This window comes from Macrotis lagotis, chromosome 4 (assembly GCF_037893015.1).
Source record: "Macrotis lagotis isolate mMagLag1 chromosome 4, bilby.v1.9.chrom.fasta, whole genome shotgun sequence".
Classification (NCBI taxonomy): Eukaryota; Metazoa; Chordata; class Mammalia; order Peramelemorphia; family Peramelidae; genus Macrotis; species Macrotis lagotis.
Genome location: NC_133661.1, coordinates 89,902,378 through 89,928,190, shown reverse-complemented (window position 1 = coordinate 89,928,190; position 25,813 = coordinate 89,902,378). Strand labels below are relative to the sequence as shown.

At 34.3% G+C, this 25,813-nt stretch overlaps 1 protein-coding gene across 18 annotated transcripts in view; it reads right to left on the bottom strand.

The window, feature by feature from the left end:
* Positions 1–1,633: 1,633 nt before the first annotated feature.
* The window catches only part of ATE1 (arginyltransferase 1), a 158,621-nt gene continuing 134,441 nt past the window's right edge, over positions 1,634–25,813 (bottom strand). For all 18 annotated transcript variants that reach the window (XM_074233482.1, XM_074233485.1, XM_074233487.1 and 15 more), the window contains one exon: positions 1,634–1,843. In XM_074233482.1, the coding sequence (XP_074089583.1) occupies positions 1,665–1,843 (179 nt within the window). In that variant the 3' untranslated portion in view covers positions 1,634–1,664. The remainder of the gene's footprint in view (positions 1,844–25,813) is intronic.

Here is a 25,813-nt window from a genome sequence, read left to right as displayed (position 1 = left end):
CTCAGAAGTCTATAATATGGGTCAATGTTAGAAATTATGTATTGTCAGTAATGAATCCATTTATAAAGAATTCTGTCTATTGGATTTTGCCATAGAGGAGACTTTATTGCATATTAATATATACTACTACTGTGGATAATCAAAACCATGTACCACAATCTGGGAAGCAAACTGACCAAAGAAGAACTCTCAAAAGCTTTTTGCAATGGAAGCATTATTAGAAGTGTATGGCCTCCCAAAGTGGTGGCCTTGAAGGAGGCAAACTTCATCTGTATGCAAAAAAGATACACAAATTACTCAATAATAATATTGGGTCAAATGAAAATGAAAAGTATTCTCAGTTATGACATCTGAATATCACATGTCTTAGATGAAAGTCTAAATCAAATTTACAGTATATTTTTCATATCAGGCTAAGTTTCAAGCTCTTAATTTTATTCAGAGGACAAAGAGGACTTCAAGGGGGTCAGTAGACAAGGAGTTATCAGTAGAAATTGTGGCTGGCTCACTATGATATAAAGGAGGAGCTGTGCTTCCAGCTTTTGATAAAAAGACTAAAAAGACTATTCTGTATCTTTCACTACTAAACCAGTTCAAAAGATTGATGCTGCTTTTCTTGAACTGAAGTAGAAGACTTTGTGAAGAAATGAAGGATGGGTGTTCCATCTTCCTAAATAATACATCATATTAGTAGGTTATAACAAGAGAAATTTGGTGAAAAATACTAATTTAGACTATTTAAAAGAAAAATGAATTATGCCTTCTAAAGAGTCCCAAAATTAATTTTATAACAAGGAAATTGACAGAAGGCACTCGGCCTACCTTCAGATTCATGTGTCATTTATTAAATATTATTCTTTAGTAAAGCTAGGAGGGTGACTGGATAATACTTAATTTTCAATAGTAACCCAAATTGGTATCTTATTCTAAGGAGAGAACCAATGTGGAATTTCTGATTCAACTTTTGACTTCTATAGAATTTGAGAAATGCTTAACAGTTGCTTAAAACTATCTTTCAAGAGACCTGCAATTTCAGTAGATAATATATTTAAAATAAAATAAAATTGTTTAATATTCCTGTTTTTGTTTTTAAAAACACTATCCAACTTCATTACATAAGGTTATTCCATAATGTATAACCTATAGGATTTAGCAACATACACACATATCCTCCAAAAAGACAAGGCTATTAAAACTGAATTAATGCCTTATTTTCAAATGTCTCTTGGAAAATGTCTTTTTTTTGATATCACTTTCTTTTAACTGAGTTTTGCCAAAAGAAAAATCAAAGCACATCTATCATTCAAGTCACTTAAGCATACCTTAATAATTTTATTTACCATAAAGAATCAACAGATGACAATTCTAATGTAACTTGAAGGGAAAAAAAAATTCCCAATCTTCCAAAATTTCAAAGTACAAAGCTAAATATCTAGGCATATTTTTAAAATCTCTCTATAGTAATACTTCACTAACATTTCACTTTAAATATTATAAGAGAGTCATATAATAGCTGAAATTGGATGCTTAATTTTAGATGGTCACAATATATTCTATGGATCTTTTATTAACATTTAAGTGTGTTAATCATAATAAAATGGAGTGCAATCATGTAGGACCTAGGGTGAGAGTGAAATATTGATTCTTTAATAATTCTTTTTTTTTCAACTTCTAAACAGTAACATCCTTTCAGAACAGGTCTGTCCCACCAAGTCGGCATACTGTTGAACGATGGCTTCATCACTTGGTCCTTTCTGTCGTTTTTTATATACATTGTAAGGCATAATTGTTCTCTTGTAAAGTACCCGTAATCGATCAAGCTCTTTAATTCGTTCTTCATCAACTGCAATAGAATAAAAAAGTGTATATTAAACTATTACTCTTTGTTTTATTTAAATAAAAAACTGAACTGGAATCTTCAAAGAGAAGACATTTGGTGTCACAATTAGGGTATTCTCAATTTTATGGTGGTTTTGGAAAAACAACAAAATGAAATATATTACAATGTTAATTTAATTCAATAACTATTAACATAAAATAATGTTCTAAATGCCTACAAAGCAACTTCCTTCATTACCACATAAACACAAAGCATCTCTGATTTAGAACCAGAAGAAACCTTAGGCATCATCTAGTTCCATGAGGAACTCATGAGGAAACTCATTTTAAAGATGAGGTCTAGAAAAGTTAAGTGACTTGTCTGGTGTGGCATAGGTAGTAACAGAGCCACAACACCTTACTCCAAATCTAAGTCATCCATGGCAAATTCCATTTTACTGGACTGTAGAAGACAAGACAGTTTGGAAATAATTATGGTTCATTTAAAAAAAGAGGTTCAGATAAAATACTGAGAGAGATTCTCAAATATTTGAAAGCACCCTTTCCCAGATGCAGGCTGTCATCCCATTCATACTTGTCCATCCTCTATGATTCTCATCTGAATCTTCACATAAATTCACCAAAGAAAAACTAACTCAAAAAAGGTGGAGGTGCTCCTCTCTTTCTCCTGACATCATTGGAGTACTAGTAGAGCATTCTGCCTTTACACATAACCAACTCATCTCCTTTTCATAATCCCTTTACATTTCCTTCTGTGAAATAAATTATTTGGAAACTGCTACTTTCTTGTCACATAGTGACACTGACTGAACATAGATGTTGGTTTTAAACAGACTGGTCTTTGCTTTTATGGAAACCTTGGGGTCATTAAAGAAGTTCTCCAATTTCCTGGAGGCAATTCAGTTTTACTTTTCTCTTCTTCAACTCAAGACACAACTGTACATCTCTCATTACTCTTAGTCCCAGATATACATCCCAATGGACAAGCTCTTTAATGCATGTTGTAATATGAATAAAAGAATTTTATAAACCAGCAACTTTTAAAATCCTCAAGTCTCATTTACAAATCTGATTTAAAACTCCCCTGAAAACCTCCCTACTGTACTCCCTGAAAACACCTGCAAATGAGGCCTTCTGATCACTTATTTTTACAGTAAAGCAGCCCTGAGAATGACATCATGAAACAAAATAACATTTTATTAGGCCCAGGACCTAAAAATAAAGCATTTTTTCAATGGCTGTGGATTTCTTTGCCCTTAATACAATAGAAAAATCTGTACAGACCATATGAAATTCCCAGGAGCATTTCAAGTAAAGTAAACTGGGAATGACTTTTCATATTAAAGGTCAAATACTTCAGATTTCATGCTCTAAATACCTCTTATGGATAGATAAATGCAATTACAAAGCATGAATTACCAATGGAAAAATATTAATATAAATATCAAAATGTCATCCTCCCCATAAGGGTTCTGTACTGAATCTAGGTAATGTCTGGTAATTTTAATATTAATTTAAAAGGTAATAGGGAAGTTAATTCTTCTACTTCAAAGAAGTAAAACTTCTGAAGTCAAATATAAATGGTTTGTCAGATAGTTGTCCAATTTTATTAGAATTTCTATCATTTCAGGCTGTCAACTCCCTTCATTAACCTATTTTAGACTATCAGAAAATAAAGATGAAGAGTCACTACAGATTCACTATACTTGAACCTTAGCAATTACAAGCAAGGATTTTTTATTTGCCAAAGTTAGGAAATATTTTGTAGTTGTGATCATTAAAACATAATTTAGGGATTACTTTTCAAAATTAATTTTTATGCTTAACCTTATCCACTCTGATTCAGCAAATACTTGATTTCAAGTACCTCACCTGAGTATTAATTTCTTAAATACAATTATATAAGGGCAGTGTATATAATAACCCAGTGTAAATAATTCTTTTTTTTTTTTAGGTTTTTGCATGGCAAATGGGGTTAAGTGGCTTGCCCAAGGCCACAAAGCTAGGTAATTATTAAGTGTCTGAGACCAGATTTGAACCCAAGTGCTCCTGACTCCAAGGCCAGTGCTTTATCTACCATGCCACCTAGCCGCCCTAAGTAATTCTTTAAAACGATTTTCACTTGAAAGAATAGTAAATGTGCAGATCATTTCATACTAAGGTTCTGAAAGTTAGTAACAGGTGTTTTATAAGCAGTTGCTCTTTTAGAGATACAAAGTCTTCTATTGCTACTGTATATATATATATATATATATATATATATATATATATATATATATATATATATATATATATATACACATATATTACCAAAAATGCTAAAAAGTAAAATTTCTTAATACAGAAATTTATTTTAATGACTACATATACAATCTTACCTAGAAACAAAAGAAATTATGGTAGCAATAATGTATAACCTATCTAGAGTTCAGATATCTATGAACCTCATCTACTCAGAATAATGTTTTTCCTTCATTTTCGAAGAAGACCATAACATCAGGGAGTTGATGTCATGACATGCACATATATTGAATTTAAGTTGAGGGGAGCCGTGATAAGTCACCAGCCTCACTTTCTCCTCAGGAGCCATCTGGGTTCAGTGGTCAGATACGGATCAAGATGACAAGAGGTGGCCCTGGATGCAAGGCAATTACAGTTAAGTGATTTGCCCATGGTCACATAGCTAGTAAGAATAAAAATGTCTGAGGTTAGATTCAAACTTCTGTCCTCCTTACTCCAAGGCCAGTATTCTATTCACTGTAACAAAAGTTGCCCTACAGTCTTAAACTTAAACATGAGAAAATGTCCTGAATGGCAAAGAAAAGAGCTACCATAAACCATATACTTCCATGGAGAGATGTGAACCCATCCTGGAGTTTTCCCTATCACAACTATATGTAAAATAGAACAGTAGAAAAAAGAATATATTGAAAAGTAACAAATGAGAGAGATTAGGCATAAGAAGTGGAAGCCAGTTGAATGAGGGGAAAATATAATTAAAAGTTAAAAGTTAACTTACAGAGTTCTGCCTGTTGAACCTTTTTTATCAATGATTTAGACAAGACAAATGATATATTTATAAAACTTAGGAATGATAGAAAATTAGAAATGACAGCTGCTATACTAGACAAAGGAAGTCAGATCCAGAAAGATCATGAGAGGCTGACGCAAATTATTGAATTTGTTCTTGATTATTGAATTGACTTATGTCTTAATGACTAGATCAATGATTTTGTTAATGTGAATTCTTCCTCTAAAAGTTTAGTCTGAGAGTCCTCTATATGCTTTCTTATCTTACACAATTTTTTAATTTCCTTTTCAAAAATTTTGTTTATTTTATATTATTACAATAATCTTGTGAGAGTAAACTTAAACCTCCCTGCCCCCCCCAAAAGATGAGAAACCTCAAGAACTGTGAGAGAGAGAAAAAAATGTACTCCAGTCCGCGTTCAGATTCCAATGGCTCTGTCTCTGGGATAAGTTGCCTTCTTTATCATAAGTCCACCAAAGAAGTTGCTTCAATATTTTCCCCACAGCTGCTGTTACTAGTTGTATCTCCCTCCACTCCATTCCTTTCCACTCTCATTTATTCTATTCTCTCTTCTTTCACCCTTTCCCTGTTCAAAAGTGTATTGTAGCTGTACCTCCCATGATCTTCCCTCTCTTCTATCACCTATTCCCCACTTCCCTCCTCTCACTGCCCTTTATCTCATTCCTTTCTTATTTTTTTCTCTAGGGTAAGATAGATTTCTGTACCATATTAATAAGTATGTATGTTATTTCCTCTCTGAGCCATTTGTGATGAGAATGAAGGCTCACTCATTCCCCGCTCCCTTTCCCCCATTTTACTCCATTGAGAAAGCTTTTTTGTGACTCTTATGTGAAATATCTTAGTCCCTTCTTCCTCTGCTTTCTCTTCCTTCCAGTACTTTCCTTTATCCATTGACTCCATCTTTTTACTATATTATACCTTATATTCAGTTCCTTCTTGTGCCTTGTCTATATATGCTCCTTAAAACTGCTCTTATAAATCAGAAAGTTCATGAGTTATCAGTATTTTCTTCCCATGCAGGAACACAAACAGTTCAACATCATTAATTTCCTCATAATTAGTCCTTCTTGTCCAACCCCTCTATGGTTTACCAGAGTCCTGTGCTTGAAGATCAAACTTTCTGTTCATCTCTGCTTGTTTCAATAGTAAAGTTTCAAAGTCCCCTGTTTCACTGAAAGTCCATCTTTTCCTCTGAAAGAAGATGTTTAGTTTTGCTGGGTAGTTGATTCTCTGTTGTAAACCAAGATCTTTCATCTTCCTGAACATCATATTCCAAACCCTACAAGCCCTTAATGTAGATGCTGCCAGATCCTGTATAATTCTGACTATAGAGCCATGGTAGTTGAATTTCTTGTTTCTGGAAGCTTTTAGTATTTTCTCTTTGACTTGGAAGTATTGGAGTTTGGCTATAATATTCCTTGGAGTTTTTTGTTTGGGATCTCTTTCAGAGGGTGATCGGTGAATTTAGTCCTTTAGCAAATATATATTAGTTGTTAGTTCCAAGTTAACAACTTTTCTAGTCAATGTTTTTATAGAACCTCAAGATTAACAGGAGTTAACTGGAGTCCCATCACAAGCTACATTTTATTTAAATACTAATCTGTTATCAATTACTTAATGATGCTAATATATTACATGTCCATTAATAGCAACTTTGTCTAAGCTAATAAATTTGGCATTTGGAACAGGAAGGAGGAAGGAAAAACCTAATTTCTGGCAAAATAAATTTGTCCAAGGTTATTCTGGTATGGGAACTGGGCCAATTAACTAGTTTTAATTTTGATAATTACCTTTCGGAGCACATCCATTAGAAAACTTTTGAACTTAATGTTAGAAAATTGCAAGGCAAGGAGTCAGTAGCACACTGACTATATTTGTTCTTAAGTGCATAATTCATAGCTTAGTCTAGATAACATTTATATATATATTATATACATATATAATATATATAAATCTTTAATGATTACATGATTCTATGGTCAACCATACTGTTATAGACAGTCATATTTTGCTAGGCTGCTGGAGGTTCTCGAAAATGATGCCAACTTAGAATATCATCAGAATTTATGGTATTTTAAGATTAAAGTTTAGGGGGCAGCTAAGGTGGTGCAGTGGTTAAGAGCACCAGCCCTGGAGTCAGGAGTACCTGGGTTCAAATCCAGTCTCAGACACTTAATAATTGCCTTAGCTGTGTGGCCTTGGGCAAGCCACTTAAACCCATTTGCCTTGCAAAAATCTAAAAAAAAAAAAAAAAAGATTAAAGTTTAGTCCCATTTTCAGCTAAGGAAAACAAGTACAAAGGGTATTCTAGAAATAGGTGGCAATAAGAACATTGCTAACCCTTTACTTTTTTCTGATGTCAGCTTCAGTTTCTTAAAAACCAAAAGTAAGTCTATATTATTTCTCATGCTATAAATAAACACATCATCTCTTTGATATTTTAATTTTTCCAACAAAACTCTGGTAGACAATAATTTATCAGTTTTTTACAAGTCCAAAAATTGCCATGGGAAATAAACTATGTACCACAGGTGCTTCAAACTCAAAGATTCTAAGAGATGAAAGCTTCACTTCTCCTTAAGGGAACTTAACTCATTTGTTATTCTTAAAGAGACTTTATAACCACTATTTCTTCCAGAATATCTCTCCAAATTTATATTCTTTGTTATTTATTATCATTATAGCTTCTCTGGGGCAAAAGAGACAGAACAGAAATTAATGGATAAGACTGTGAAAAAACTATAGCATGACAATGAAAAACTTCAGATTTTGAATAAATGAGAAAGCAATGATTTTAAAATCATATGATAAAAAGACACTTAAAATTGATGAGCCAATTTTGCAAGAGACAACCTAAAGGGGAATGTCTTTATATTCAGGGGGACTGTCCCATGATCTTATAGCCTTAATTAGTGATACAGGGCTCATCGTAGAGTACAGGCTTGTACTATAGAATCTTACCTCTCCTGGAGTCCAAGGGAGGGAGAGACTTGGCTACTACCAATACCCAGCAATAGTTCCCAGTTCCAAAGGGACTCTGTACAAAAATGCCCCCAAATCTTCCTAGGTGTAAAGGGTGATCAGTGCAAGCTGGCCACAAATCCAGACCCTCTGGAGTCAGTCGATGCTTTTCCTAGCCAGCGCACCAAAAATGTGAAGTCTGGCCTTGTATTCCAATAGGCTCTGGTGGAAGGTTCTCCACACAAGCAAAGATTGGGTACAGGCCTGGATAGTGACTATAACCCTACTGATTTTTTATAGGCTTGTCAGACCCTTTACATCCCAAACTGTTTCTGGATAATAATTATAGCTGACTTGGTTTCCTTCAGGTGCTTAGCCAACCTTCATGAAGGTGAAGTTCTTCAGAATTAGGATGACCCCTCACAATTCACTTTCTATTGCCAGTTCCAAACTGTCTTCTGGATCATGATTGTGCAGGCCAAAGTGGGTCCTTGATGAGATTTTCCAGGATCCCACAAGCTCAGAGCTGCTGAACTTTATTTGGGGGATCCAAGTGGAAGGAAAGCTTATCATTGTTCAGCTTGATGCAGCAGACAGCATGCTGACAACTCCATGAATTTATGCCCATTTACCACAAGAGTCTCTGAGTATTCTTGTTCCCACAATTCAATCTGTTTCTTCAACTCCTTTTCCAGTTTAGGGAGAATTTTTTGGAGCTTGCCCTTTGCTACTCCTCCTTCAAAAGACTTTGACCTCTATTTGTAAATCAGCTTGAATCTGGAGTTTTTCTATCAATTTCTAAGAAAGGCTTCTAGCTATCTTCCTACTTCTAAATACCTTCAAACAGCTCTTTATAAGCCTCATAGTAAGGCACCTTCAGATGCATGTGTTCCACATTATGGAGAAAGAGAAGGCTCTCTGTATAATGTCCATCAGTTAGGAGTAAAAGGAGTCAATTCCAGAAGGATGGACTGCTTCAGTCACTTTCTTGATGTAATGATGTAATAGGCAGAGTTGGGGATGGTGGTATTCAGTTTCTCCAGGTGCAGAGTTCTCTTGAGCTCCCTATTGGCAGTGTTCATGGGAGGTCTAGCAGAGCAGACACTGACTTTGAAGAAGACCCCTCCTTAAATAAAGAATTTACCATCTTGGAATAAGTCAACCACCAAAAGGAACTTAACCAATTTTCTCTTGTTAAGCCTCCTATTTCTCTTGTGCCTGTGCTTACTAGACATTCTTATGTCACTTGAAGTATGGGTTTTCAGTTGAGCCTACTGTTTGGAATTCCTTGGCGAGCTACTCAGGTCATTCCTAACTCCTTTTCACATTGCATTGAACCTGAAAGGATTGCAGCTTTTGATTCACAAGTTCCTGAAGTGTGAGTTCTTCGTTATGGTCAGGTTCCCTGCAACACTCCCATTCTTCCTGTAAGGAAGTCAAATGGGAAATTTCGTGTGCTTCATGATCCAAGAGGTTATTACCATTCATCCTACAGTTTCCAAGCCTTATACCATTTCTCACTCAAATTCCAAGGGATACTCACTCAAAGGTTTTCCCCCTTGGATCTCAAAGACACTTTCATCTCCCTCACCTGGATTTATTTTGTTCATTTTTGGTTCCAGTCTATTTAACCTCTTTGTAACACTTGTCTCTTTCAGGTTACAAGCAGTACATCTCCATCTAGCAACAAGAGCTAGATACTATTCTAAAATTCAGCATCCTTCACAGCTATTTTGGACATTGATTCAGTCAATTTTCAACTGCACCCAACTCCCCCTTAAATAAGATCCACTAAGCAGGGACAACTCTACAACCTCTTCCACAGGAAGCAGCTCTAGAAGAAGAGTTCTTAATCCCAAATGAATCTGAGTCAGTTATTGGAGGGTGGGGAAGAAGGATGAAGAGGAAAAATATTATGCTAACAGTTAAACTGATGAGTTAATCATCTTTGTTTGTACCCTATTTCCCAAATGAAGCACCTGGCCATAATGAGCTACACCTATGAAGAATTCAGGCCTACATAAATCGATCCCCACATCTCTCCCAGAGAAGAGATCTAATAGGGAACTTAGCTAAACTCTTCTGAAGGAAATAAATGTCCCTTATTTATTTTGTAAATAAAACTTTATGTCCTTCATTATTCTGGGTTCAATATCTTGTGAATTCTTCACTCTGCTCAGCCTGAAACTTCAGCAAAGTAACTGACAGTGCAATTAAAATCCACAAATCGCTCTAATATCTGTTTTAATTCTTACCCAGAATCACACTGGATTGCCACTGTCCTTGACAGAAATTAATACTACTAGTAGTACTTGGTATCAAAGAGGATTATGCCAAATAACCAAGTGATTGGCAGCATAAGTCGCACAATTATATTTATTATGAGGGATATGGTGTGGCAGGAATCCTTCTCACTAGCCTTTATCAGAATCGTTCTACCTGATTGATAGGAAACAGGACTAATGAAGATGGTCTGGCTGCTGAGGAAGTCTCCTGGTCTCAAATCAGTTTTGCTTCCTCTTGTATCAGCAAGGCAAGATGGTGTACCATCTAAGCAAGCACCAGCAAATGACATCTTGGTGACAGAATGCAACAACCCAATAAAACCTGTCTCTTGATGGACTAATCATCAGTACAGCCTTTCCTCTCAGACTTTCCACCTTTGAGCTACTTATCAGTATGCCTATATCAACAAGGAATATCTGGTGCCAGGAAACAGAACTCAGCCCAAGCCTAACTAAAATCAGCACCCTCTGCTAGACCAGGGGACTGTTCAATGGCATGCATCTCTCCACTGGCCTCCAAGATGAATCAACAGACTAACCAAGATCCAGTCCAGCTTTCTGAGACATCTTTTAAAGATTTAGGGTTTTTTTCCTTATTTGCCACATGCTATTGTCCCTAAAATTCCTATTGCTCCTCTTATTTTTTTAAGTAGGCAATGATCATTCAGGAGAAATATTTCCCTGCCCTCTGCTCAGAGTCTCTCATCTTCATCCACTCAGCTCAACTCTCATCACATCCAACTCTAACTTTGCCCAAACCCTTCCACTGTGCCCTCTGGAATTTCTACTCAATAGCAAATCAACTTTATTCCATGTTGTATCTCTTTATTACCCCTTACAGAGTCCTGGCTTTCTTCTGATGACCCTGCCATTTATCTTTTTTTATAGGTATTTTTTTTTTTGCAAGGCAAATGGGGTTAAGTGGCTTGCCCAAGGCCACACAGCTAGGTAATTATTAAGTGTTTGAGACCAGATTTGAACGCAGGTACTCCTGACTCCAGGGCCAATGCTTTATCCACTGTGCCACCTAGCCCCCCCCTATTTACCTTTTCCAATACAAGATATATCTACCTTTCACACACCCATCCCATTCTCCTGGTCTATTTGAGACTACCAGTGCCTCATCCTGACTATTACTACCTCTCCTTAACTCAGTACCCTTTCATCTCTTGCAGCCCACATAATTAAAATATTCCTCCTGTAATTCATTTACTTTTTCCTTAAAGAATCTTGATGGTTCCTGGGTAGAGCAAAGATGGCAGCATGTAGCTAAGATGCTCCCAGAGCTTTCTCCTAACAAAGGTAAATGAAGCTTCTACTCTGACATTCAAACCACAGATCCCACCAAGAAAAAGAGAAGATTCAAAGAAGTTTTCAACTGTAAACATTGTGGAGGATCTTAAGTGAAGGTCTGTCTCTTTGGGAAAAGGGGGAAGTAAAGTCCAGGAGGTGGGAGAGCAAGAAAGCCAGCAGGAGGCTTTTAGCCACAGTGAAATCCAAGTCCCCACAGCCTAATAACAGCAGAGGTCCCAGCAGCTAGATAGCAAGCCAGCTGGGAAGAATCCAACCCCAAACAAAGTCTGAACCCTAAGAATACTGGGGTAAAAGACAGGACTGGGTTGGGAACAAACCACTTTTAAGTCAGAACCTGGACAAAAAGGAGGAAATAAACCTCTGAAAAGGCAAGGTCTGAACTGCATAGGAAACATCTTGGCCAATGGCAAGCCAGGGATCAGGCCCCAATCCCAACAAAAAAATAAATAAATAAAAAACTTGGATCTATACTCCATGTACCCTAGAAGCAGAGCTAAAACAACAAAGAACAAAAAAAGCTAAAGGGAATAAAAAATAAGCACTCACTATAGAAAACTCCTTTACAGACAAAAAAAGATGGCAGCAATGCCAAGTCTGAAGAGGATAGCAGTGAAAAATCACTCACAGGTGAAGTATCAAAATAGTGTATAAATTGGACTCAAATACAAAAGCTCATCGAAAAGCTTAAAAAAAGAAATTAAAAACCAAAAAGAAGGAAAAATGGGAAAAAGAAATGAAAGTCATGTAGAAAAATTGACCAAAGAAATCAGCTCCATTAAAAGTAAACCCAGAAAAGGAAACATGGAAGCTAACTGAAGAAAATAAAACCGTAAACATTAGAATTGAAGAAATAGAAACTAATGAATCTACAAGACTATAAGATTCCATCAAAAAATAAAAATAAAAAGGCTGAAAAAATTGAAGAAAATGTAAAGTACCTTTTTAAGGAAAAGGAATGACCAGGAAAATAGATCCAGGAGAGACAATCTATGAATCATTGGACTATTAGAAAGCCTGGATCAAGAAAATAACCTTGAAAACATCATGCAGGAAATAATAAGGGAAAACTTTTCAAATCAATTAGAACAAGATAACAATATAACCAGAATGCACAGAACCCCTCCAGAAAGAGACCTCAGGATAAAAACCCCAAGGGCTATAATAGCCAAATTCCAGAACTCTCAAATAAAGAAGAGAATATTGCAAGCAGCAAAAAAGAAAATTCAAATATAAAGGAAACAGAATTAGACTTACATAGGACCTATCATCCTCAACATTGAAGGATCAGAAGATCTGGAATAGCATATTTCAAAAAGCAAAGGACCTGTAATTACAACCTAGAATGTACTATCCTACAAAATTCATCATATACTGTCAGGGGAAAAGATGGATATTCAATGAAATTGAGGACTTCCAGAATTTCCTGAAAAAAAGACCAGAACTGAACAGAGACAATCACCAGAACAATCACCAAATTCACAACTTGAGTTGCATATAAAAAAAAGGTAAATGAAAAGAGGAAGGAAAAAACAAAATAAATGCTGGTCAAGACCATCAAATTGCATACAGTCCTAAAAGGGAAGAAATAATACTTCTCATTCTTTAGAACTTTACTTCTCTTATGATAATTAAAGGGTAGAATATAATTGAAGAGAATGAACCTAAAGGATCTGGGTATAATTGTATCTTATCTCTCAATTGAAGAGGTCCAAGATGATATCACCATGTTTGAGACAAAAATCCTTGAAGAAAAGCAGGGGTGTTAACTTTAAGATGCTCTGGAATTAACCTTTGACTTACTTTAATCCTACTGTGCTTAGCACCTTGTCTAATGAGGGCATCATAAACTGCAAGGACCTGAGTCAGGGTCTCTGGAACTTACATCATTTGTGAAGTTCTCAAGTGAGACCTTCAGAGCCTCTCAGTACTTAGAGATCTTTAAGATTCTTGCAGTTCACTAGATCAGATCACCGTGTTTCAATTAATAAGGGGTAAGTACCCTGGGTGGGGAGGAGGGGGTAAAGTGGAAGAATGGGCCTTGCTTCACTTAACAAGGTGTTAAGTACCCTGGGTGAGGAAGAAGGAGGTAAAGTGTGAAAGAAAATAGGCTGGGGTGGGGTGGCAAATACTTCAAGAAATGATATGGCTTTGTATGATACTTTGGCTCCTGAGAAGGATTATGTGTACCTGAAACATAACTACAAAAGGGGGTAAGGTAAAAAATGAAGACAATCATAATTTGTTGCAATTTGAGTCAATGCTGCCTACAAGCAATCAAGTAAACAATCTGTGATGATATCTTGATAACAACAAGAGTTTATCAAGCAATCAAATAATCAAACTATGATTGATGATACTGGCATAATAATAATGTTAGAGCAATAAATAACACCAAGAGAAGAAGCACAAAGATTTATAATTTTAGAGGGAAATGAGGGAGAAGGTTAGCCCAGTGACAGAATAAGATACATTCCCAGTTGGGTTTAAAAATCTAACTTTATCTCCAGGGAAGAGGTGACTTGGAAAGGGAAAGATAAGGGAAGAAGGGACTAATAAAAGGGAAGGGAAGGTATAAGTGAAAATAAACTGAAAGTTAAAATTTTTAAAAGAAAAGTCAAAGCAGAAAGGTAGTAAAATTTTGGTGAGTAGGAATAAGAAAAAAGGAAAAAGAAAAATATAAATGGAGAAAGATAGCATGGAGGGAAATACAGAACTAGTAATTTTAACTGTAAATATAAATGGAATGAACTGTCCCATAAAATGGAAGCAGACAGCAGAATGGACTGAAAACCAGAATCCTATAAATATGTTGAAGCAGAGAGATAAACACAGGGTATAAGTAAAAGATTGGAGCAAAATATATTATGCCTCAGCTGAAGTAAAAAAAAATCTGGGATAACGATCCTAATCTCAGACAAAGTAAAAGCAAAAATCAATCTCATTAAAAGGGATAAGGAAGAAAACTACATCTTCTTAAAAGGCACCATTGGTTATGAGGTTATATCATTACTAAACATGTATGCACTTAGTATAGCATCTGAATTCCTAGAGGAAAAGGTGAGTGAATTACAAGGAGACATAGACAGGAAAACTTTAATAATGGAAGACCTCAATCTCCCTCTCTCAGAACTAGATAAACTTAACAACAAAATAAACAAGAAGGAAGTTAAGAAGGTGAATGAAATCTTGGAAAACTTAGATTTGATAGACCTCTGGAGAAAACTTAATGGGGATAGAAAAGTAAATACCTTTTTCTCAGTAGCACATGGCACCTAATACCCAAATTCACAAAAATGTACTAGGGCATGAAAACCTTATAATCAAATGCAGAAAGGCAGAAATAATAAATACACTTCACAAACCATGATGCAATAAAAATTACATATAAAGGATCATGGAAAGATAAACCAAAATTAATTAGAAATTAAATAATTTTATCTTAAATAATAGGTAGAACAAATAAGCAAATAATAGAAATAATCAATAATTACATCCAAGAAAATGATGCTAATGAGATGTCATACCAAAATTTATGGGATGCATCCAAGGAAGTTTTGAGGGGAAACTTTTTAAACTTTAAATGCCTATATGAATAAAATGGAGAAAGAGGAGATCAATGAATTGGGTATGCAACTAAAAAAGAACAAATTAAAGATCCCCAATTAAATACCAAATCAGAAATTCTGAAAATCAAGGGAGAGATTAATAAAATTAAAACCAAGAAAACCATTGATCTCATAAATAAAACTAAGAGTTGGTTTTATGAAAGTCAATAAAATAAATGAAATTTTGGTTAATCTGATTTTTTTTAAAAAAGAAGATAACCAAATTACCAGTATCAAAAATGAAAAGGGTGAACTAACCACCAATGAAGAGCAAATTAAAGAGATAATTCAGAGCTACTTTGTTGAACTGTATGCAATAAATTGGATAATGTGAGTGAAATGTTTGAATATTTACAAAAATACAAAATGCCCAGATAAACAGAAGTGGAATAAATTACTTAAGTAACCCATTTCAGAAAAAGAAATTGAAGAAACCATTAATAAACTCCCAGAAACAATTCCTATTCTACATAAACTATTTTTAAAAATAGGAGGAAGGAGTTCTGCCAAACCCCTTTTATGACACCAACATAGCGCTGATACCTAAACCAGGAAGAACAAAAACAGACAATGAAAATTATAGACCAATCTCCCTCATGAATATTGATGCAAAAATCTTAACTAAAACTTTAGCAATGAGACTACAGTAAATTATTCCCAGGATCATACATCGTGATCAGGTTATATTTATACCAGGCAGACAGGGATGGTTCAACATTAGGAAAACATTCAACATAATTAAACATATCAATAGCAAAACCAACAAATCATATGATTATCTCCACAGATGCTGAAAAAGCCCTTGATAACATACAACATCCATTCCTATTAAAAGCACTATAAAGTTTAGGAATGAATGGAGTTTTCCTTAAAATAATAAATAGTATCTAAAACCATCAACAAATATTATATGTAATGGGAATAAACCCAGAGCATTTCCAATAAAATCATGGGTGAAACAGGGATCACCATTACTATTCAATATAGTATTAGAAATACTAGCAGTACCAATAAGAGAAGAAAAAGAAATTGGCAATGAGGAAGCAAAACTTTCCCTCTTGGCAGATGATATGAGGTATACCTAGAGAACCTGAGAAAATCATCTAAAAAACTCCTTGAAACAATTAACAAATTCAGCAAAGTAAAATAAACCTACATAAATCATCAGTATTTCTATATATATGAACAATAAAGTCCAAATGATAGAAAGAGAAATTCCATTTAAAATAACTTTAGACAACATTAAATACTTGGAAATCAATCTCCCAAGACAAACCCAGAAACTATATGAGCACAATTATAAAGCATTCCTCACTTAAATAATGTCAGATCCAAATAACTGGAAAAATGTCAAATGCTCATGGCTAGGTTGAGCTAATATAATAAGAATGACAATTCTACCCAAATTAAATTATTTGTTCAGTGACATACAAATCAAACTATCAAATAATTACTTTACCAAGCTAGGAAAAAATAGTAACAAAATTCATCTGGAACAACAAAAGGGCAAGAATAGCAAGGGAAGGGGCGGCTAGGTGGTGTAGTGGAAAAAGCACTGGCCTTGGAGTCAGGAGTACCTAGGTTCAAATCTGGTCTCAGACACTTAATAATTACCTAGCTGTGTGGCTTTGGGCAAGTCACTTAACCCCATTTGCCTTGCAAAAACCTAAAAAAAAAAAAGACTAGCAAGGGAACTGATGAAAAAAAAAATGTAAAGGAAAGTAGGTACCCTAGCTTCACCAGATCTAAAACTGTACTATAAAGCAGCAGTCATCAAAACTGCCTGTTATTGGTTAAGAAATAGAGTAATGGAACAATGGATTAGGACAGGTTCAAAAGACTGCAGTAAATGACTAAGCAATCTAAGTAATTTGACAAACCCAAAGAAATTTCTATTTGACAAAAATTATTGGGAAAACTTGAAAATAGTATCTCACACCCCATACTTAAATAAGATCAAAATGTGTACAGGATTTAAACATAAAGAGCAATACCATAGATAAATTAATAGACCAAGAAATACTCTATCAGATCTATGGAAAGGGGGTAAATTTATAATCAAACAAAAATTAGAGCACATTATAAACTGCAAAATGAATGATTTTGACGTTAAATTAAAAAGGGTTTGCACTAATAAAATCAATGTTGCCAAAATTAGAAGGAAAGCAGAAAACTGGGAAACAACTTCACAACTAGAATTCTGATAAAGGTCTCATTTCTAAAATATATAGAGAATTGCATCAAATTTATACTATCACAAGTCATTACCCAACTGATAAATGGTCAAAGGATATGAACAGTTTTCAAATGAAGAAATTAAAGCTATATATAATTGTATGAAAAAATGCTCCAAATCAATACTGATTAGAGAAATTCAAATTAAAACAACAATGAGGTACCATCTCACACTTATTAGATTAGCCAAGATGAGTAAAAGGGAAGATGATCAATACTGGAGAGGTTGTGGGAGGTTTGGGACATTGATACATTGCTGTTAGAGTTATGAATGTATCCAATCTTTCGGGAAAGCAACATGGAACTAGGCCCAAAGATTAATAAAATTGTTCATACCCTTTGACCCAGCAATTCCAATTCTAGGTCTATATCCAGAAGAGATTATAAAAAATGGGAAAAGTCCTACAATGTTCCAAAATATTCATAGCAGCTCTTTTTGTAGTGGCAAAGAATTGGAAATTGGGGGATGCCCATCAATTTGGGAATGGTAAACAAGTTATGGTACATGAATACTATTGTTCTATAAGAAACCTTAAATGGTCAGGCTCTAGAGAAGCATGGAATGATTTACAGGGATCTGATGCTGAATGAAGGGAGTAGAACCAAGAGAACAATGTACACATCAACAACATTATATGAGATAAGCAACCTTGATGGAAGCAGCTTCTCAGCAGTCCAGAGAGCTAGGACAACTGTATTTGACTGGCTATGGACTATATTATCCCCATCCAGAGGAAGAAAAACAAACAAAACACACACACACACACACACACACACACACACACACACCCCTTCTGAATCTTATGAACACATTATAAAAATTATCTCTTATGTATTTCTTTCCCTTCATACTAATTCCTCATTTTACTAATTTGTAATTACTAATTTGTACAACATGTTTATCAAAATATGTACATAAAGTGCTAACCAGATTGTTCCCTGATGAGGGTAGGGGGATGGGAAGGGAAGATGGAGCAGAAATTTTGTAACTTGCTAATATGTATGTGCATTTGAATGAAAATAAATTTTTAAAAAAGAATCTGGATGTTCTGCTATTTGATGCTTGTTTGATATTGATATTACTTCACTGTCTATGCTACCTTTTAGCAAAACATAATGCCATAATTTTATTGTGTCTTTCTCCTGTTTTTTTTCCCATTTTTTTCCCCTTTATCACTTTTATTTGAGATTTAGAATCATCCTTTTGGCTCCTTTATTTCTTTCAGGAATTCTTATTGAGCTTTTGTTCAATTTATATAGTTTTCTTTGAGGCTTTGCTTGCAATTGTTTTCAGGTCATCATATTTCCTCCTTTATCTGCTGTCAACATAGTAGCTTTTTAGGGTTAGGTTCTTTTTTTGTTGTTTCTTCATTTTCCTAGCTTATTTCTTGACTTTGAAATTTATGTTAAAGTTAGGTTCTCCTCACCTGAGGTCGGAAATTACTAGGTGGATCAGGCATGTTGTTCCAAGTTTCTGACTTTTGTTTATAGTTCATTCTGGGAGTTTGTAAGTTTTGGATGTTTCCAATGTGGTATGATCCAGGAAGAAATGTGGTCACTGCCCTCATGATCCTTACCAAAGGAGATCTAGCAGCATTCTTTTCTGCCCTAGAACTAGGTATGGGAAATGAAGTTGTCAAACAATGCCTGGTCCCACACTGTGTTAGCACAAAGGTTCCTTGTAATCTCTTTCTGATCAGTTTTCCAAACACCTTATCTCTGGGGTGAGAGCTCCCAAAGCTGCTGTTGCTATTGCAGCCACCTCTAAGGTCTAGAGCTGGTATTGCTACTACATGCACTCTGGACCAGCCCCCATCCAAATGTCACAGAGCTCTCCTTCTGACCTAAGTTGTCTTGGGCAGGAAAAATGTTTCACTTTTGATGTTTTGTTAGCGCTAATATTCCAAAATTCAATTTAAGGTTTTATTTTAAAATTGTTTAGAGGAATATTCAGAGAGTTAGGAGGCAGAGCTTCCTCTACTCACCCATCTTGGCTCCCACAATTAAAATTTCCCAACCAATTAAAAGTATAGTGCTATAATACAACATACCCTAAGTTATTTTTCTTCCTTTCTCAAGAAGCTCAATTTCTGGATCATCATTCTTTTCTACCCAACTCCTATCCTCATATAGGATTATCTCAAAAGTATTGACATTTTAAGCTTTAATAGTTCTAATAGCTTTTAAAGTTATGCTAAGCCTTTTGGAATACTCCTTGTTAGGCAATTCTCATGTTCATGCAGATGCTTCTTCAAACTTCCTCACCTATTTCTTTAATCTTCTTTATTTCCATGACCAACTCATTCTCTTGATCTGAACTCTTTAGCTTTCCCAAAAAGCCCCTTCCTCCATCAATTTCTCTATTTTTGTTATAGGCACCATTAACCTTTCACTGTCTCATCAGTTGCCAAATGTTGCCACATATATATGGCATATCTATGTGTGTGTGTGTGTGTGTGTGTGTGTGTGTGTGTGTGTGTGTGTGTGGTGAGTGTGTGTGTGTGTAAAAATCTCTATGCCCTCCTTCCCTCAAGTCTCTTATCACTCCACTCGACTCTTTCCTACAAACTACCAAACTGATTTTGCTTTTACACAGATTGATCATATCACTACCCTATTCACAAATTAAGTCACAATCTATTCATGTCACTTTATCAATTAAAATAGGGAGCAATTTCAGATGAATTCTTAGCTGTTGTGAAAATTAAATTACACAATATTTATGAATTGTTTTATAACTGGTAAAGTAGTAAATATAAGGCATTATTATGCATATGGAGGGGAGAGGAATTAAGGCATTGATTTGTGCCATTAAAGATAAAAACATCTTCTTAGAATTTTTAAAGAAAATTCTAACTTTGGACCTTGAATAAAAAAGAAAAAACACAAATTGGTTGGGAATAAAAGTTGAGACTAAGGCAGCTAGGTGATGACTGACTCTGAATCAGGCCTCAGACACTTGATAGTTATTAGCTCTGTGACCTTGGACTTAACTCCACTGCCCCAACAAAAACAACAGCAAAAAAGCTGGGGTAGGAGATCAATAAAAAGAAAAAAAGAATCATGAAACTTTTTTTTTTATCATAGTATAAGTTCCATCTCAAATACGTGCTCAAAAATGACTTCCACTTGCAATTAATCCTTTTGTTAGCTATTTTTATGATGCATCATCCAGTAAAACAGGGTTATCACAGTAAGGTGACTGGCTGAATATGCTCTTATGTGAGCCTGGTTGTCTTAAGGGAAGGTCTTCCCCACTGAGAAAAATAAAGCATTATGTGGAATGGAAGAAGGTGCTAGAGATAGCAGCAGATTCTTCCCTCACCCCACCTCCAATTCCAAGATACCCTGTTCCTACATACCTAACTTTACTAAAGGGATCATCTAATGTTAGGAAATTAGCAATGAGTAGTTGGAACAGAAAAATCCAACTGCAAAGTGAATATATTAAATTAAACCAAAATACAGTCCTAATATTTTTTGAAGATAATCTCAAAACTTGAGACTCTTACATTCTCAATTTATAAAATACTGCCAAATTTACTTAGAATAATGGACTTAGAATCCAGAATCAACATAGCTGGAAAAAAAAAAGGAGGAATTTAAAGGAAAATGTATAGTAAGCTAAGTTTCATTCATAAGGTTGAAAAAATAAACGAAGAATTGCCAAAAGAACAGTGTAAATATGCGTACCCATTATACCATCCAGAATCAATATGGAAGCCATAACAACACTCTATTTTTAAAAAAAGTAAATCCTTATGATTAGCAACTTGTGAAGACACTTTCAAAGAGATTAAGCTGTGCAGAACTCTTAAAGAATAGATTACAAACCTTTGTCCTTTGGCTTTAAAAAGCAGTATTTCAAGTTAAAAGAATGATTTGATTGTTTCATGTTTTAAAACATTTCAAAATCAGTAATACAATTTAAAGGACATCAATTACTGTACTGACATACCAGGCTCTTGCCAAATGGAAATTGTTACTTTCTGGACTTAATGTGGGTTAAATATAAGAGAAATTGAAATTAAATGTAATTCAGATTTCATAGTAATATCACTGTGTACATTATATTTTCCAAAATATTTATCATATACTATCTTCTTTTTCCTTAAAAACAATCTCATTAGGTAGCTATTTTATCTTTATTTTATAGAAGAAATATGGTCCAGAATCACAGTAAGTATTGGTACAATCTGTCTTTGAACCCTAAAATTATCTATTTTCTTTTTACAATTTGCACCAACTAGGATGCCTGTTTAATATTTTTCAGCATTAAAATGAGTCTTCTTTTACTTTGATTAAAATTTTATTTTGAATATCCTATCTACGCAAATGATCAGAGAAACAGCCACAGAAGACCAATATTTATATGATTTCTTAAGAAATAAAATCTAGAATTCAAAAACCATAAAAACTTAAGATTTATGCTAGAGCAGTATCACATGTAATAATAATAATAATAACAATAATAATAATAATAGCTGTCATTATAGCAATCATTTATATTGCACCTATTATGTTTCAGGTACTTCAGTTGTACACTGACTGCTTTATAGTCTTAATGTTTTAATTTCTAGACATTATCAAACCTACATTTATTACAGTAAAAGTTTTGAAAGAGTACTAAACTACATTAGAAAGATACAAAACTGAAGGTTTTGTAAGATTTACAGATGATTCTATGATATTATGTTTATGTAGTATAATAAAGTTCACAAAGTTCTTTCCTTACAACAACCCCATGAGGCATGTAGTATTCATATATTATTACTACCCCTACCATTACAGATTTGAAATAGGTATTGAAATTATTATAACAAATCATTTACTAATGTTATCAAGGCATATTTTTAATAAGAACAGGAAATTACAACTTAACTTTTTTTCAAATTATTTGCTCATTAAACACTCACTCATTGATATACAATCACAGACAAATGAACACATTTAAAATTAAATGCTGACTAATGTACACCTCACTAATAAAAGCAGTGTTTTGGGTTTCTTTTAATTAAAACCAGCAAGAACAAGTCATAAAAGGAAATACAGTAAAAATATCCAGGATGTTCTGGCTAAGTCAATTCTTTACAGCTCAGTTACTCTTAACAGAAAAGAAACTGGCAATCTTTGAAATCAGTATTCAAAAGCAGATTATATTCAACCTTTAATATCTACAGGATTTTACTGTTTCAGAAATGAAGACCAAAGAAGATATGGCATTGCAGACAAAACTGAAAATCAATTTATATGAATGAATTTGTCCACATACCATGTAGTCAAAAACTACGGGTTCTGAGTCTAAAGGCATATCTTTTCTTTTCTTTTCTGACTTGGAAATCAAACTTTAGAACCTTACAGACTAAACACTTTCACAAATTTAGCCAAAATTTGATAATAAACCTGATTTGCTTTCACTGAAACAGTAAGTCATTGTATTTTAAGTCCTATTATTTTAATACTCAAAATGAATGAGGGATGTGGAAAATATTTCCTGTATGGCATATAAACAATTGTATTAGGATTCCCTAAGCTTACTCTTATTATGTTGTTACAGACTTAATTGGAGAGGGGCTAAAATTCATAATAATGTAATGGGATATTATTGTTCAGTAGGAAATGATGAATTTATAGAAACATGAAAAATGTGTTTGAACTGATACATAGTGAAGTTATGTCTACACAAGTTAGAGATTAGATCTTTCTCTTTCTACCCAATGTACAACACAACTACTTAATGACTGTAAATGAAAGATCATTAAAAGAAAGTCAGCTCAGAGTGATCCTGGAGAATTTATAATGAAAACGTACCACTGATTCTCATAACAAAGGTAGGGAATTTTAAAAGGAAAATGTTATATACAATGTTAAATAGGCTTGGGTGTTTTAACTCATTTTTCTGTGTTAACAAGAAAGAATTCAATAGGAGTATATTAAGGAAGGGGTAAAGTAACTATTATACTAAAATAAAAAAGATTAGCAAAATGATGGTAGGGTAAATAAAGTATGGCTGGGGGCTGGCCTAATAGAACAGGCCCCAAGAGACCCTTCTCCAAATTGATTAGTCCTAAGTTGAAAGTTCCAGAGATAAAAAGGGTTAAATCATTGAGGGCATGGTTTCTAGACCAAACAGAGAGAGACTGGCAAGAAGCTAGTTTGGGAGTAAACTTATTCCAAGAGGGAGAAAGAATAGAAGTCAGAATGGTTAAATTAAGGCTACCTTAGAGGCCATGTGGTATCAAAGAAAAGATTACTGAATCTGGTTATAGTTTTGAGACTTGCGTTCAAATACCAGTTTTGTAACTTGTTAGTTACATGACTGGACAAATCACAATTTCACTGGATCATAGATGCCTCATTCAAAAAACGGAAGATGATGTCTGTATTTCCTGCCTCCCAAGACTCTTGTAAGAAAAGCTGTTTGTAAGTGATTACTAGTTATTCTCTAAGGTAAACTACTCTTCTAATAAAATTGATACTTTAGTAAAACAAATTTCATTTTAACAAATGAAATTTGTTTTCTAAAGTTGGTAACGTGGTTACTTTTTCAATATAATTTTTATAATTAACAAAAACCTATTTTTCTCTCCCTTCCCATCAAAGAAAATAAAAAACACAACTCATAACAAAAATGCATAGTAAAGAAAAAAAAATTCTTGCACCAATCATGTCCAAAAAAAAATCTGAATACATTTACTTCTCTCTCAGGAGGCAGGTAATATGTTTCATAATGAATCCTCTGAAATTATGATTAGTCCTTGCATTGATCAGAGTTCTTAAATTCTTTGAAGCTGTTAAACTTTACAATGTGGTAGCTATGGCTTAAATTGTTTCCCTGAGGGGCAACTAGGTGGTGCAGTGGATAGAGCACCAGCTCTATCTGGCCTCAAACACTTAATAACTGTCTAGCTGTGTGACCCTGGACAAGTCACAACTCCATTGCCTTAAATAAAATAAAATAAACTGTTTCCCTGATCTGCCCATTTTACTGTTATCAACTCATAGATTTTCTCTGAAACCCATTCATTTCTTATAACACAACTGTACTCGATCACATTCGTATACCATAATTTGTACATCCATTCATCAATTGATAAGCATCCATTTAGTCTTTAGTTATTCATTATCAAAAAATGAGCTGTTATATTTTGTTCAAATGGCTTATTTTCCATTTTCTTTGAACACAGCATAATAATGGTGTCACTGGATCTAAAAGTATGTGTAGTTTAATAACTTTCTAAGTTACTTTCCAGAATGGCTGAACCAATTCACAACTTTCACCAGCAATGCATTAATATAAGGCTAGATTCTGATAAGTGTGAATAATGAATCCCTTCATATAGTCACATTATTCAATTATGCAACAGATATTTTCATTGGGCTAGAAACAAAGACTATATATTATGTAATTATAACTTTGAATACATATGATCACTTCAGAGAGTTGTTATTTGCACAAATCAAGACCTTTCTATATGTCTCTTTTCCCACAGTTCCCCTAGCATTTCTCATTTTCTTCTTCTTCTTCTTCTTCTTCTTCTTTGGTCTATTCCTATCTGATGGATGAGGGAAAAATTTTAGTGGCTTTAATTTACATTTCCCTGGTAAGAGTGATTTGGAAGTGTTTAAAATATGGCTACTGATAGCTTAGATTTCACCCTCCAAAAACTGATCTCTGCCTTGTTTGGTCATAAATTCCCTCCCTATACTTACACAGATTAGTCATAATCCCACAGGGAATAGGTAAAATGGGCAACATATTTGTTCTAAGCCCTGATATTGAAGAGATATAATACTAATATCCAAAGTTTAAATTTATCTTAAAATTCCTACTTTTCTCCAAATTAGTTTCTAAGAGGAAGCATGGCAAAGTAGACACGGGGTGACTTTGAGGTAGAAAGAGTTGATTTCAAATGTCACCTCTCACTTAATACTGATTGTGACCATGGGCAAGTCACATAACATCTTTTTTTTTTTAACGTTTCTGCAAGGCAAACAGGGTTAAGTGGCTTGCCCAAGGCCACACAGCTAGGTAATTAGTAAGGTTCTGAGACCAGATTTGAACCCAGGTACTCCTGACTCCAGGGCCAGTGCATTATCCACTACGCCACCTAGCCTCCCCTCACGTAAAGTCTTAATTACAACTATTTAAAGGCAACTTTTTAAACCTGAGAGTTACAGATGAGTTACTGTCCTTATTGGGTAATGGAGTTTCCACACCAAGAATGACAAGTATGGCACCCTCTCCCCTTAATTTCTTAGCTAAAATTATTTTAGGCCATTAACCAAATCATTAAAAAGCTTGCATTTGCATCTGACATAAACTTAACTTTGGTAGGTATTAATTTTGATAGCTGATTCCTTTAATTTTTTAAATCAACTATGATAAAAATATTTTAAAAAAATTTAAAACCTGATAGCTAAATATCATTGTTGAGGATACCATGATTCATCAATATGCGTACTACTTCTACTGATACTGAATATAACCAATGCAAGTCTTATGTATATCATCTCATCAA